The 16,142-nt window shown below is 43.6% G+C and overlaps 1 protein-coding gene across 3 annotated transcripts in view; it reads right to left on the bottom strand.

Annotated features, from left to right (window-relative positions):
- PALMD (palmdelphin) overlaps nt 1-16,142 on the bottom strand; it is a 147,579-nt gene that overhangs the window by 62,982 nt on the left and 68,455 nt on the right. For all 3 annotated transcript variants that reach the window (XM_063939824.1, XM_063939825.1, XM_063939823.1), the window contains one exon: nt 5,363-5,443. In XM_063939824.1, the coding sequence (XP_063795894.1) occupies nt 5,363-5,443 (81 nt within the window). The remainder of the gene's footprint in view (nt 1-5,362; nt 5,444-16,142) is intronic.

Genomic DNA, 16,142 nt, shown 5'->3' on the forward strand with positions numbered 1-16,142 from the left:
GCCCACATGGGCCTGGAGCTGAAAATGTTCAAGGGCCTACTGTGAGATGCAGGTGAGCTGTGATCAATGTGGGTGGGACCAGAGCCACGTGGGTGTGTACATCTCCTACACTATCAGCTCCACTGTTTCTCTAAATACATCAAAATACAAAAATTGCATACATTTCCGAGAAAACTATTTTAATAATTATGAATTAAGGGGGTTATTCCGGGTTGATCGCTAGCTGAAAATGTTTGCTGCGCTGAGATTAAGTAAAAATCCAGCACTTCTGCGTATGCGGCGCAGTGCGCACGCGCAACGTACTTTCACAACGCCCAATGTATTTTCACACAAGGTCTTGCAAAGCTTTTCAGTCGCAATGGCCGCCGCAGAGTGATTGACATGAAGTGGGCATTTCTGGGTGTCAACTGACCGTTTTCAGGGAGTGCTCGAAAAAACGCAGGCGTGCCAGGAAAAACGCAGGCGTGGCTGGGCGAACGCAGGGCATGTTTGTGACGTCAAATCCGGAACTGAATGGTCTGAAGTGATCGCAAGCGCTGAGTAGGTCTGAAGCTACTCAGAAACTGCACAATATTTTATTTGTAGCCGTTCTGCGATACAATCGTTCACACTTCTGCTAAGCTAAGATACACTCCCAGTGGGCGGCAGCATAGCGTTTGCACGGCTGCTAAAAACTGCTAGCGAGCGACCAACTCGGAATGACCCCCTATGTCTGACTGTATGGCCATCATCATTATGATGGGCCTATTCTTATGTGGAGGCCTGGAGCTGGAGCTCCATCCGCCCCATTGTTAATGTGGCCCTGCCCTTAATGACTACAGCCCATTCGTTGTAGATAAGACTGCAACCAGTATGTCCTCAAAGTGTGCAAAGAGGGCTGGATGTGTTGACATTCTAACAATGTCTACTTAAATATATATGGACATACTGGTTGTCAATCTAATGGTCATGTCAACATTATGACTGTTTACATTCAGAACCAGGAAAAAAGAGGGGGACTGGACTGCACACCCTTCCCTCTGGTATTGGCACCCCTCCCATGTACCCTCAGGTGTTATAATTAGCACAGGTTCCTACATTGCAGATCACACATTAATAAGGGCTCTATATGAAGGTAAGACCTAAATGAATTTATATAATGTGATAGCATTACAGATGTTAGGGACCCATGTAATGAAGTCACCTGGTCGCAGAGCATGGGCCCACATATTTGCGCAAATGTGTGCTAAGAACTTTACTCATACTCCATGTTAATTGTGAGGATTTATCAAAATTATTTTTACTATCAGTGTTCTTAGTGCTAATGAGTGTGCATCAGCATTTTTCTTCCTCCGACATTCAGAACCTGTCGACAATTTAGTGTTAACTATCTGAATGTCAACTAATCATTCCACACCCACTGTGTTAGCCACTAGTCACCAGGGGGAAAAAACACCACACAGGGGTGTCAGGGCCGAAAGTAGGATTTTAGTCTCCCGGGGCAAGGTGGTAATTTGCCCGCTCCCCCCCCCCAAAAAAAAATAAAAACAACAACATGCAAACAAACACTGTCAGACTAAAAAACATATTATTGAAAACATTTTAAAAAAGGGGATACTATTGGACAATATTCCTCTATGTGCCCCAAATGCCCTATGTATTACATGCACCTCCAGGAAAATTTTCTACTTCATGCCCCCCGTGTGTCCCCATACATTACACTATATCACTGCACTACATTCCCATATCCACTGTATCAACATACTACAACCCTTACACGCTGAACTACATCACTACACTTACAGCATGTCCTCTCAATGGTGTGTAGGCCATTATTCAATTATTGCCGGAAGCTGCCATCTTGTCGGAAAGACGTCAGCTTCCAACAGATTTAGGTCGGAAAGGGTTCCGACCTATTCATTAGGGCCCCGTTTATTCCGACTTGTCAGAAGCCTGTCAGAATACACGCAGATTGGCAGCTTCAGCCGCTGAGCTACATGTATTGTCGGAAGCACGGCCAAAGCTGACAGGTGTTAGCACAGTTTTCGACAATGTCAATCCAACTTTAAAAAAGTTGGATTAGAAGTGTCGGGAACGGGTCAAACCTGTCGGGTTTGGCCGCGGCACTGAATACTGACCTGTCGGATCCTATCCGTCTGAAAGGATCAGACAGGTATTGAATATACCCCACAGGAATACTAATTCCGGAACATCAAACCAAGATTCAATGTAAGAATTTACACTGTTCACTTTATTACTCTTGCAATACTTGCAGTGCTAGTACAATGTCTATACTCCTACCTCAACCACACCAATGTGCAGAATGAACTGAGGGGCAGATGTACTAATTTGGAGAAGGCATAAGGAAGTGATAAACCAGTGAAATGTGCTAGGTGATAAAAGCACCAGCCAATCAGATCCTGTTAAATTTACATATTGGAGCTGATTGGCTGGTTCATTTATCACCTTGCACATATCACCGGTTTATCACTTCCTTATGCCTTCTCCAGGTTAATACATCTGCCCCATAGTCTCAATTCTAGCTCTGTTAATAAACTATAAATACCACAAAATGAGAATACAGTGTAAAAGACTGCATTGCCAGGACTTTGCACCTCTGCAAAACAACCTGTTCCTGGACTGATATTTTGCTGCAGCTCCATATATCATTAGTCCAGCTAACGGAGAAGGGCTGACAGACTTGGCCCTCAGGTCTGGAATGGAGAATTGTCCGATGGAATTATATTTCAACACATTCAGTTTACCAAATGCACATGTTTCAGAGCAAACATTTCTTCTGAAAGAATGTCTCTGTTCTTGCGGTATATTTATTTACACAGTTGGGCACATGGCATGCATACCTTTGTTCCCAATGTTCTGCTGAAAAGAATAAATCAAATATGTCCTCACAAGTATGTGCAGTAATATAATCTTCTGTAAAGGTTCCACATTACTGTAATCTAGATGTGTAATAGCTGCGGAATATGTGGATAGCATGTGTATATGTTAAAGCAAAGTGCTTATTTCGGCTAATGGTAACATTTACCAGAAATCTATGGGTGGGTCAGAAATCTGACATCACAACATCATAGTGATAATACTCCCGAGCTATTATATGGTGTGAACTTAGTGTGAAAACAGTAAAAAACAGCTTCAGTTGTTACAACAGAAGAGTAATAAATGTATAGGTTCTCTATAAAATTATGCCCACATAAAATAGCAATCAATTAAATATTATGTTTGAAACCGTTATTTTATTTACGCACAGTTTAAACACGAGCTTTATTTGAAATACTGTACTTTGCTTCAATCGCATTGTACTTCAACATCATGTAATGAGAACTGATACACTGGGAGATGCACCTGTGGGTAACACAATGGTTATACAATACCACATTTTTTAGTAGCTGGTATGGGGTTTCCGGACTTTCATCTAGTAGTCACTGACTATTCCTACTAACGATGTTTGGGTAAGCTAGCCACTCGCTAACTGCCAACTGTATGTGGAGTCCCCAATTATAGAAGGGTTACCACCGCCACTGGGCTCCTGGTTCAGGAAGTGACCGCACTTCTTGGGCAGTATGTCGCTTCTGAAGCTGTACTATTACTGGTGATGCTGACTTGATTACACTGTGTATCAGGATCAGTGGGTCATTGGGAGAGCATGGACTCTTTGTCAAGTCAAGTGTGAGCTACAGTATAATCATTTGGATACAGCAAAACAGTAGTGAAGGAACAGTTGCAAGAAGTGTAAACATCTGTAGGCTTGTAAGTGTACTGCAAGACTGTAGAGTTTGTATGGACTACTATCCCTCTTTTATACTAGTCGGCAGTCTAACATAGCCTCGTAGTGGTCCACCCAGTTCAGTGGCTAGAATCGGGTCTACCCTTCTGTCTACATACAGCCAAAAACCAGGCGCCTCTCAGTACTTTACCTGTAACATCTACACAGTACAGTAGCATCAGGCAGCAACTGAATCTTAGTATGAACATCAAAGCCCCTCCATAGGAGCCCAACACCAGGATCTCACTAGGTGCTGCTGCAGTGGTCCCCGCAAGACCACCAGGTAAGTGCACACCAAGGGGAAATTAGTCAATGATGTAGAAAAAGTGCCATATTGTGCTTGCTATAATATTAGGTTGCCAGTTCCCGTGACTCAGTCAAAGCATCCAGGTACAGAAATAGGAAAGTGGGTCTGTACTTAGTATTCATAACAATGGATATATCCATTTCCAATATGTCAACACAGCTTATTATATTTCAATACTCCCAACACAAAGAATCTGCCAGTATTGGTTTTCTGTGATTGTGTTCCTGTTATCACTACATTGTGAACTGAACTCAAGACACAAGTATGGTACTGAACCTACATGCATTGTGTATGTATTCATATTAACTCACGCTGCCAGAAGTGAGTGCATACTATAGCAGAAAGCATCAGCGCAACATATGGATGTAAGAAAGGACTGCACACTGTTCTATACAGAGCTGCTTGGATATGGGTTATCAGAAGGAGCGGTAGTGGTACCTTTCCTGGATTTCTATATTCAGAAACCCCAATAAGATCTAGTAGTTTGATAAAGTGAGGGGGATGTGCTACATAGCTACAAACATCAATACACATTACATAGATCGGCTGACTTCCTCGTAGACACTTTTTTTTTCTTTAGTCAGTAGAGTTCTTTCAGACATATAAACCCATAAATCAAAAAAAGAGCAGTTTATAGGACTAAGGGTGTGTGTGTGTGTGTGTGTGTGTGTGTGTGTGTGTGTGTGTGTGTGTGTGTGTGTGTGTGTGTGTGTGTGTGTGTGTGGAAGGGGGGGGGGGCTTGCCAGAAAGAGCATCGCTGCTGCTTACTTGGAAGCACCAGCAATGCTCTGATAATGTAGCAGGAGGTACCTGGTATAAGTTGATGCCTCATGTGATCTAGTGCTGCTTCTGAGTATCCCATGAGATTACGCAGACTAGCTTCCGCAGCTCCACCATGGAGACCAGGAAATCTCCACCAAAAGATGGAAACCCTGGCCTCGGCACTCCCTTCCCACCCCCCATACGCCGCCAGACTGTTAATCAACTGACGTCTGCATCTGTACTACTTCCAGCAACGCAGGACCTGTACTGCACATGTACAGTACAGGTCAGACCAGGCACACACACACAATGTACAGAACATCAGCACATTGTATACTATTTCCGAATGCGACCGGACCTGAAATCGCCCCCTATAACTGCACTGTATACAACATTTCTACAACAAGTAAAAGACAAAACAATAATGGCACTATTTAGGAGAAATAATAGTCAGATACACATAATAAATAGAACAGTCACAGCTGCTTGTTCTCAAGATTGCCAAGAGGACACTTTCTAGCATACGGTACCTTTAAATGATGTAGACTTAATTTTTCTTCTTCAATTTTAAGGCGTCTTTGAGCAATTTCTTCTTGCAATTTCCTTTTATCCTGGAAAAACAAATAAAAACCTTGGTTTCAAATATAAAATATGGCTTTGATGTGAATGATCAAACATAGTAATGTAAGTTTAAATAAGCATGGATGAACTTGAAGCAATTAGAGATAGGAGTTAGTTAACCATATTCCATATATAAATTAAAATATTAAATAGAATATAAATACTATATTATGAAAAACCACAAAGGAGTGCAAGACGTTGGTCTCAAAGAATGTTTGTTTTAAATTGGTGTCACCTACAGTGTCACCGAATGTAAGGTACTAGCAATGTCTGCTAATCTTGTGTGTCAGTGAAGGATTATATGTTGCCTTACTGTGCAGCTGTAATATTAATACCAATAATACACCTTTTCCAATGCCACAATAACCTGTGTTAACCCAGGTTGTGGCTCAGTGGAAAGGGGTCCCAAAAAAATTACCCGGGTGACCCAGTATCCCAACCCGGATAATGGGGCAGCGTAAATGGTTGTCCCTTGTCATCTGACCCGGGTCCCATTAAAAATATAGGGAGAGCCATGTCACTGGCGCTTGGAGATGATGTCATCTCCTAGCGCCGACAGAACATAAAGACTCCACCCATGTATAGTGTAAACCTAGGTCACTAGTGCAGTGTGAACGGGGTCTGATTCAGGTCTGACCCAGGTTAAAACCATGTTCCAAAACCCAGGTTGGACATAGAATTTCATGGAAAAGGGGTATAAGTGTCCTGATAAATTCAACATTGTATTTCCTGTACACACAGAGAAAATTTGTCAGTCATGTTTCTGGTTGTCAGGGTGGATATGAGCTACCTCAGACTTCAGTGCGGCCGTTTCCTGGTTCTTCCTTCCTGCCCCAAGGCAAAGTACAAAGGGTGGGACGGTATGGACCAATAGGAAACAGATGGTCCACATGATGTCATTCCGCAATACAATATACTGTATATGTACAGGGTCGTGAATGTCTCATCATTGCCTTTACCAGGCTTCCAAAGCAAGCACACATAATCCCTTCCCCTCAGTGCCCCTACCGGATTCTGATTAATTGAAATTCTTAGAAAGCATTTGAAAAAAAACCACACCATTTTCTTCAAAATGTTTTATAAAATGATAAATGATGACATCCTACGGTTCTTTGGTAAATTATTCATTCTTAGATTTTTAAGTGCAAAACTGAATAATGAAGCCTATGGGAGCAGACTTGTGTATCACATATGATACTATCTCCCCCAGCACATTAATGCAATGATTATAATACTGTTAATAACCACTGGTTGCCCAACTCTGCTACAGATAAATCCTTGTTAGCATGGGGACTTTATGTTATAATGAACACTCCAATTGCTACTTAAATGTTGTACACCACTGTGCTGATTTCTTTCAAAATTATAGACCAGTTTTTCTCAGGACCCCAAACACTGCATGTTTTTCAGGTCACCTGTTTATCTTTAAAATGTGACAGTTGGTCAAACACAAGTGCACCTGCTGGGTGGTCTGGAAAACGTGACCTGTTAGGGGTCCTGGGGACCAGGGTTGAGAAACACTGCTGTAGACTATCTAGAAAGAAGACCGTAGGAAAGTCAGAGGAATTTATGTAGGGGATACGGTCGTTAGGTCGACACAGCTTACAGTTGGTCGACACAGCTTAGGTTTGACAGTCATTAGGTTGACCACTGAATGTCGACATGTATTATGTCGACATGGTCATTACAGTGGGGCAAAAAAGTATTTGGACAGCCACCGATTATGCAAGTTGACCCATTTAAAAAGATGAGAGAGGTCTGTAATTTACATCATAGGTACACTTCAACTGTGAGAGACAGGATCTGGAAAAAAAAAAACCTAGGAAATCACATTGTACGATTTTTAAACAATTTGTATGTTCTTGCGGAAAATAAATATTTGGACAATCAAAAAGTTTAACTCAATACTTTGTAATATAACCTCAGTTGGCAATTACAGGAGGTCAAACATTTTCTGTAGTTCTTGACCAGGTTTGCACACACTGTAGCAGGTATTTTGGCCCACTCTTCCATGCAGATCTTCTCTATATCTGTCACGTTTTGGGGCGGTCGCCGGGCAACACGGACTTTCAACTCCCTCCACAGATTTTCTGTTGGGTTGAGGTCTAGAGCCATTACTTAGTTGCCCGGGCGGTGTGTTTGGGGTTATTGTCATGCTGGGAGACCCAGACACGTTCCATCTTCAATGCTCTTACTGAGGGAAGGAGGTTTTTGCCCAAAATCTCACGATACATGGCCCCATTCATCCTCTCCTTAATACGGATCAGTCGTCCTGTCCCCTTTCCTGAAAAGCAGCCCCAAAGCATGAGGTTTCCACCCCCATGCTTCACAGTGGGTATGGTATTCTTGGCATGCCATTCATCATTATTCTCCCTCCAAACACAGCGAGTGGAGTTTAAATTAAAAAGTTCGATATTGCTCTCATCTGACCACATTACATTCTCCCAATCCTCCTCTGGATCATCCAGATGGTCACTGGCAAACTTTAGATGGGCCTGGACATGTGTTGGCTTAAGCAGGGGGACCTTTCGGGCGCTGCAGGATTTCAATCCATGACGACGTAGTGTATTACTAATGGTAACCTTTGTGACTGTGGTCCCAGCACTCTTGAGGTCATTGACCAGGTCCCTTCGTGTAGTTCTGGGCTGATTCCGCACCGTTCTCAAGATCATTGATACCCCACGAGGTGAGATCTTGCAGGTCGAGGGAGATGGTCAATGATCTTGTATTTCTTCCATTTTTTAATAATTGCACCAACAGTTGATCTCTTCTCACCAAGCTGCTTGCCTATTGTCGAGTAGCTCATCCCAGCCTTGTGCAGCTCTACAATTTTGTCCCTGGTGTCCTTAGACAGCTCTCTGGTCTTGGCCATGGTGGAGAGGTAGCAGTCTGACTGTTTGAGGTTGTGGACAGGTGTCTTTTGTACAGATAACCAGTTCAAACAGGTGCCATTAATACAGGTAACGAGTGGAGGATAGAAGAGCTTCTTAAAGAAGAACTAACAGGTCTGTGAGAGCCAGAAATCTTGCTGCTTGGTAGGTGTCCAAATATTTATTTTCCACAAAAATATACAAGTAAATTGTTTAAAAATCATACAATGTGATTTCCTGGGTTTTTTTTTTTTTCAGATTCTGTCTCTCACAGTTGAAGTGTACCTATGATGGAAATTACAGACCTCTCTCATCTTTTTAAGTGGGTCAACTTGCACAATCGGTGGCTGTCCAAATACTTTTTTCCTTTTTTCCCCCACTGTAGGTCGACGTGGTCATTAGGTCGACATGGTCGATATGAGTTTTTCACATGTTTTTTTTTTCACACTTAACGATCCACATGGACTACAATTGGAACGGTAATGGTGAGCGAAGCGAGGGGACACGGTGCACTAATTGGGGTTCTCCGTCACTTTATGAAGAAAACAACGCCAAAAACAGTAAAAAAAACACGTCAACCTTTTGACCTGTCGACCTAGTACATGTCGACCTAATGACCCTGTCGACCTTCCATGGTCGACCTAAGTTGTGTCTATCCAACGACCCATACCCTTATGTAGCACCCTAGCCCTCTTTTGTGGGGTTACTCTTAAAGCATTTAGGGCCCAGATATTTCAAGCCTTGGAGAGTGATAAAATGCAGAGTGCTAAAGTACCAGCCAATCAGCTCCTAACTGCCATGTTACAGGCTGTGTTTGAAAAATGACAGGAGCTGATTGGTTGGTACTTTAGCACCATGCAATGTATCACTCTCCAAGGCTTGATAAATCTGGGCCTTAGTTTATGGGCTAAACTAAAACATAACAATGATTGGAGACTCTTACTAAGCCAATTTATTGTGTGTCAAGGAAAGAAAATAAGCTACAGGTTGTGTGAAATGTTAGTACAGGATGCTAGCGTAGATTTGTATTTTATTATGGAGTATATAGATATAATTTAACACTACTCAACAACAACATTGAGAGCCTATAATTCTGACATACAAGTCGTACTGTAATTTAAAAAAAAGAGACAGTCAGCAGATCTCTAGGTAATAAATTATAGGTAATTAGTAAGGTCTTATTCTTATTAGGAGACTAGCAAGATCCACCATGATTTTCCTGCCATTATTTCACAGTGTAAGCTCACATTTATTCCTGGACAACATTCACACTGGCTATGGCGGAGAATAAACAGCACTTTGCCTATTAACAGGAGCTGTTGTGTTTGTGTGGCAGAAGCATTTTTATATACAAAGCATAGCCAGGATTGTGTAGGTTATTTTGAAAGGACCCTTTCTGACCGAGGTGCAACCTGGGAAGACCCGGCTACAATCTGGGTTATTTCGGCAGTGAAAAGGGGTATGAGTTGGTCCTGGACACATCTAAACAGGCAATGTGGCACAGTCAGTGTTGGGTGAAAGGGAACTAAGTAGTCAAAATACTTGTCACACTGTTATACGGTACTGGGGAATAATAATAATAATAATAATAATAATATCATCAATTTATAATATTAGGGGAAGATGCATACTTGTTGTAGATGCACCTGTTCCCTGCAGCAAAGTGTCTCTGGAACGTATGAGAAAGTGTTGGCATCTACGCAGCAATTGTTACAATGCCTGGCACACAGAGACTCTCCTTCCTGTATAAATATAATATATTGTTCCATTCTCCATAGAAACGTGTAGTCATAGCTGGATTGCTGTTTAAAATGAATTAAGTTGAAGTAAAACTTGTAAACGCGTGTGAGAATAACCGCTTTGCTAACATGTAAAAGGATTCTTGTACTCTTATTTAACCCTTGTGCAACCTGCAATAGAATATTCTTGCTCTACACAATGTCAGTGATGGAAACTATGTCCTATCACTAGGGTAACTAGATCCCCTGTTGTAAAGAGAATGCAGAGATGGAACCCCCCCACCCCCCCCCACCCCCACCCCACCAGCACCACACACCCCACCTGGAAAATGTGTGAAGGGCAGCTGTTAAACATGGTCATTGCAGGCTGAAGTCATGTACAGTAGGTCAATTGAAGGGTTAAACATAGATGTAGACGCCTAGACGGCATCTGACTATGTAGCAGGTATCTAGGAACCAGCAACTGGTAATACAAGTTTATGCTGGTAACACAGCTGCTTTGGAGAGTCCCAAAGCCAACACGCCAATTTTCCAGTGTCTCGCCCACGGACGACTGATGTAAGTGGAGATTTAGACACATGGGTGTATATTGCTAGAAAAGACCAATCTGACGCTCCCATGGTAAGGTCAGCTTGTGTACATGTCTGTATCAGCAGCATAATCCACAGGCATGCCTATTTCAGCCTTACAATAACATCTCAGACAGACTTTCCCAGCTTCATGCGAGCACAGGTGGCAGTGACTAACTTATTCTTATAGATACAGCACTGGTTAGTGCACACCTGGGCTTAAAGGAAGCGCACGCATACAAAAAGTGTATCTTCATTTTTCAACATACTATGGGACCATTGCCAGGTATATAAAACAGTTTTCCATATCTCCTAACTGGAGCACAGCTGTATTAATTCCTGATTGAAATATTTTAGATTTATAAGTGATACTAATTTTTTTTTTAACTTGTGGCTATTAGTAAGAGGTCTTCTAGCAGTACTTAGCACGCCATTATAGCTCCTCCTGCTGCGCCTCTCATCCAGGCGAAGCAGGAAGCAATAATGATGAGATTTACAATATTAACATCTCTGCCGTCAGAGTAGGGGAGAGAAAACAGGGGGGCTCTGGCAATCCCTGCGCAGCCGAACCCCCAGAATCCGCCACTGGTTAGTACGCATACCGGAGCTAATCCAGTGGATATGTGCATAAACGATAAGCCATAAAGTGCGATTATCGTTTTTTTAATAGCATCTGATAATTTTAAATGGCAATGGCAAAATCGTTACATGTTTGCAGATCATGTAGAGAAAAGCAATTTTTCTCTATGTTATCTGCTTTCATACATAGTGTACCTAGGTTTGTTACTGGTGTCAAATAACGCTGCTTATAGTTCATTTGACACTTATCACCTCTTCACACATCTCCCCCTTTGTGGAAACCAGGTACAGTTAGTAGTTCCAGAGGGGCAAAATTAACAAACTACTAATAACAGTTACACACAATACCGACATTAATTTGCATTGCCTATCTTGTAAGAGAGTGTTCAAAGCCACTTTGGAGTACTGTATATTAGTGATTTGTACACATGCCAAAGTGAAGGTTCTTAGTCCAGTGGGTCCAGGGCCATCTTTTCATATGGGCACGTGCCCAAGGACCCCAGGAGTATAAGAGCCCTAGACTGATAGCTGAAGGTCCCCTTTGTCCAGGGGTACCAGATTTTTGAAAATCGGCCCTGGGGAACCGGAGATATCCGACTTCAAAGCAGTGGTCCCCATCTGAGCCGGTTAATTGTTCTTCCCAGCCAGATCTCTCAGGTTCTGTGGGACAAGTTTTTCTGAGGGTATACTACAAAAGCTGGGACTCTCCCCTTACGGTGGACACTGGCAACTTGTCTTTACTATGCTCAAAACCAGAGATATCAGCCTTCCAGAAGCCGGTCCCTGCTCCAAATCCACACGCCTGGTATGCAGTTTTATATGTTCGTCGGTGGATTGCTCTGGCTCCTGAACTCCGATCCCTAAGTCCCCAGTACCTCCTGAATGGTGGGACTCTCTAGTGTCTCTAGTATCCCATTGAAAGCTAAGAAATCTATATCTGGGAACTGGAGATATCTTCAATCAAGCAAGTTGCTCTCTGACCGGAAATGATGAATATTAAGCCCACTCCACTACCCACCCCACCCCTGCGTATTAAACATCCACTATCAACTTGGAAGAAATCATGTACCAGGGCCCCTTCACTTCCAATGTTCCCTTCTGCCCCATCTCCCACCATCTGTACAGTAAATGAGTAATTAGCAGAAATGACTGCTCCAGGTCCTACATGCTGAGTGGAAGACAGAACACCCCCTTCTGCCCACGGGACAGCAAAGCTGCCCCCCACCCATACCGCTGGAGAATGAGTAGGGGCCCCAGTGTATTGCTTTGCCCAGCGTCCTACACTGCTGTTAAGACGGCCCTGAGTGGGTCTCTACCTCAAGACCATATATAAAGGTGCCTGTCAAATCTCCCGGGAATCTCTCACAATTAGTGCCACTCTGAGCAGTTGCTGTGTGTTCTTTAGAGTAACCGCAGTCATCAGTTTTTCTCTATGCTTTCGTTCTGGCCATGTTATTCTGCCATCGTGTCTGTTGATGGAACATTATCCCAGATGTAACATTATAACCTGACACTGCATCACAGGAATCTTTATAGCATTCCAAATTTCATGTTTACAGTCAGTACAAGGTGACAAACACCATGCTCAAGTACACAGCTTCTGACCTAGAATAAAAGAGCTAATTAATAATGAAACTACATTATTATACATTTAGGGAAACTGATACCTATATAGCTGTAGTACAGTCTGTAGTATAAAGCTACTTCTCATTCATCGCTTCTGTTTTAGAGTAGAATGTACTAACCAATGGTGGTACACACTGCACAGTACTATTTTTGTAGGAAAATAGGTCCAGGAACTGGGAGCGGGGCAGAGGTCGGTGGTGATGTGGGTGGAGCTACCAAAGGGGCGGGACATCAATTGGTGCATAAACTTTTTTTTATCCCTTGACGTTTTAAAGGGACGATGGACCTAATTCAGACCTGATCACTAGGGTGCATTTTTTGCATCCCTGCGATCAGGTAGTCGCCGCCTACAGGGAGAGGGAGAAATCACTGTGCAGGAGTTCGATCGCATGTGCAGGAGAGCTGCACAAACAGAAGTTTGTGCAGTCTCTGCACAGCCCAGGACTTATTCTTCCAGTTCGATGATCGGGGCCGGAGCTGACGTCAGAAACTCTCCCTTCAAACGCCTGGTCCCTCCTGCGTTTCTCTGGATACTCCTTAAAACCGGTCAGTTGCCACCCACAAATGGCCTCTTCCTGTCAGTCACCGTGCGATCGCTTTTCTCACACCATCCCGTCGCTGCCCGCTGATCCCCGTCGTTTATAATGTCCCTAGTGCCCCATGCAAGGCTCTGTATAAGGAGGAGAGTATTAAACCTTCCAAGAAAGATAAACTGGAGGATTTCCTGTACCAATCAGTTTCTAGCTGTCATTTTATGGACTGCTCTAGATAAATAGATGCTGATTTGTTACTACAGTATGGGCAACTTCTCCACTTTATCTCTCTCAAAGGTGTGCTACATCTACCCTTTAGCCCTCATGCTGTACACTATATTTTTTCTTAAGGACAGCATATTCCAGCTGTGTGTACAGATGATGTCCAGAGATTATGTTGCGTTTGTGAAAAGGGGGTGGGGCAGCGGGGAGTTGTAGTCACACGTGCATTTATAGGACACCTTACATTACAGATAAAGAGCAACCTGTCTAGCAGTAATGTAGATCTCCAAATTATATTGGAATGTTGATAATATAAAAGTCTACAGTAAGTACACCTGTACCATCTAGTTATGCTCAGGATCCTGAAGGTCACCATGCCGACAGTGGGATCCCGCCCACTTACCAGCCCACCCACCAGGGACTATTTCCATTTGTGGGTGTCCACGAAACCCACAGAGTGGGAATAGAACCCATGGCGAGCGCAGTAAGGGGCTTTGTTGTGCTCGCCCCCCCCCCCCACACACACACACACACACACACACCCACCTCCACCCTCCCGGCATTCTGCTGCCGGGATCCCGGGGTCAGACTGCTGACCACCAGGATCCCCAGTGCCGGTCTTCCAGCCCAAACCCGTACCAACATATGATGGGAATGATATATGCATAGGATCCAGAGGATGTGCAGTATTTGCATATAACAGGATAATGCATATGCAGAACATGGGCCTGGTATGCTACTCCTCATTATCATCGTGTTCTTGCACCTGCTCTATACTCATACTTGCCTACTCTCCCAATTTTTCGGGTAGTCCCCAGCATCCTCGGAAGAGAAGGCAAATCTCCCACATCCCACCCACTTCCTAGTAAAGCAGGCAGGGTGGGCAGAAAGTCACCAAAATTGTGGCGGCTAGCGGAAGCGGTGGGGCTAAGTGACATAGCATTTAGCCCCTACCCGCAGACCAGCGAATCTCAATGTTTTTCTCTGTTTGGGGGCGGGGCCTAATGATACGGAAGTCCTGGAGTGGAAACAGAAAATGTAAGTATGTCTATACTAAAAGGCATCATTTAGCTTACGTCCAGGCCTGCATGCCTGCTTTTGTGTGAACACTCCCTCACTGAATTGTGCTCACCATGGGTGAATCTAGGGGCCATGCTGCCCCTAGGCACAACATTATTGGTGGCCCCCCATCATGTTACTGCCCACTTCATGTTGGAGCCTCACAACTGCCAAAGCAGCACCAACCTCACCCCCCTTCACCACTACAATTTACTGACTATTGCCCACTCTTCCCTTTTCCAGTTACAAAATAAAAAAATAAAAAATAAAAAAAATCACCCGGCCTTATCTGGCCATCAGCCTAGCAGAGCTCTCATGTAAGTCAGCTGGTTGTGCCACACCTCCAGCAAGTGTCACCCCTAGGCACTTGCCTCATGTGCCTAGTGGGGAATCCACCACTGATGGTTACATGAGTATGCCCGTCACAGTCCAGTTCCCTCTTTGCAAAGATGTCGCCTGCACAAGAGATAGCAAGATCTGACACTGGCTCAGAGTCTTTGCTATCTTCTGTGCGTGTTAAAATTCATCCAAGTCTTACAATACATCAAAGGGTTAGTGCTGATGAAACCATTCACTACGATTCTCTTCTCTAAGAAGGAATACGGTGGCACAATCCTCATCACTATCACCATCTTCAACAAATAATATTTTATTCAAAGAATTACCTCTAAAAAAAAAAATTATATATATATATATATATATATATATATATATATATATATATATATATAATAAGAATTTACTTACTGATAATTCTATTTCTCGGAGTCCGTAGTGGATGCTGGGGTTCCTGAAAGGACCATGGGGAATAGCGGCTCCGCAGGAGACAGGGCACAAAAAGTAAAGCTTTACGATCAGGTGGTGTGTACTGGCTCCTCCCCCTATGACCCTCCTCCAAGCCTCAGTTAGGTACTGTGCCCGGACGAGCGTACACAATAAGGAAGGATTTATGAATCCCGGGTAAGACTCATACCAGCCACACCAATCACACCGTACAACCTGTGATCTAAACCCAGTTAACAGTATGATAACAGCGGAGCCTCTGAAAAGATGGCTCACAACAATAATAACCCGATTTTTGTAACTATGTACAAGTAATGCAGATAATCCGCACTTGGGATGGGCGCCCAGCATCCACTACGGACTCCGAGAAATAGAATTATCGGTAAGTAAATTCTTATTTTCTCTATCGTCCTAGTGGATGCTGGGGTTCCTGAAAGGACCATGGGGATTATACCAAAGCTCCCAAACGGGTGGGAGAGTGCGGATGACTCTGCAGCACCGAATGAGAGAACTCCAGGTCCTCCTTAGCCAGGGTATCAAATTTGTAGAATTTTACAAACGTGTTCTCCCCCGACCACGTAGCCGCTCGGCAGAGTTGTAATGCCGAGACCCCTCGGGCAGCCGCCCAAGAAGAACCCACCTTCCTTGTGGAGTGGGCTTTTACCGATTTTGGCTGTGGCAGGCCTGCCACAGAATGTGCAAGCTGAAT

Source organism: Pseudophryne corroboree, chromosome 9 (genome assembly GCF_028390025.1).
Source record: "Pseudophryne corroboree isolate aPseCor3 chromosome 9, aPseCor3.hap2, whole genome shotgun sequence".
In the NCBI taxonomy this organism is placed as follows: domain Eukaryota; kingdom Metazoa; phylum Chordata; class Amphibia; order Anura; family Myobatrachidae; genus Pseudophryne; species Pseudophryne corroboree.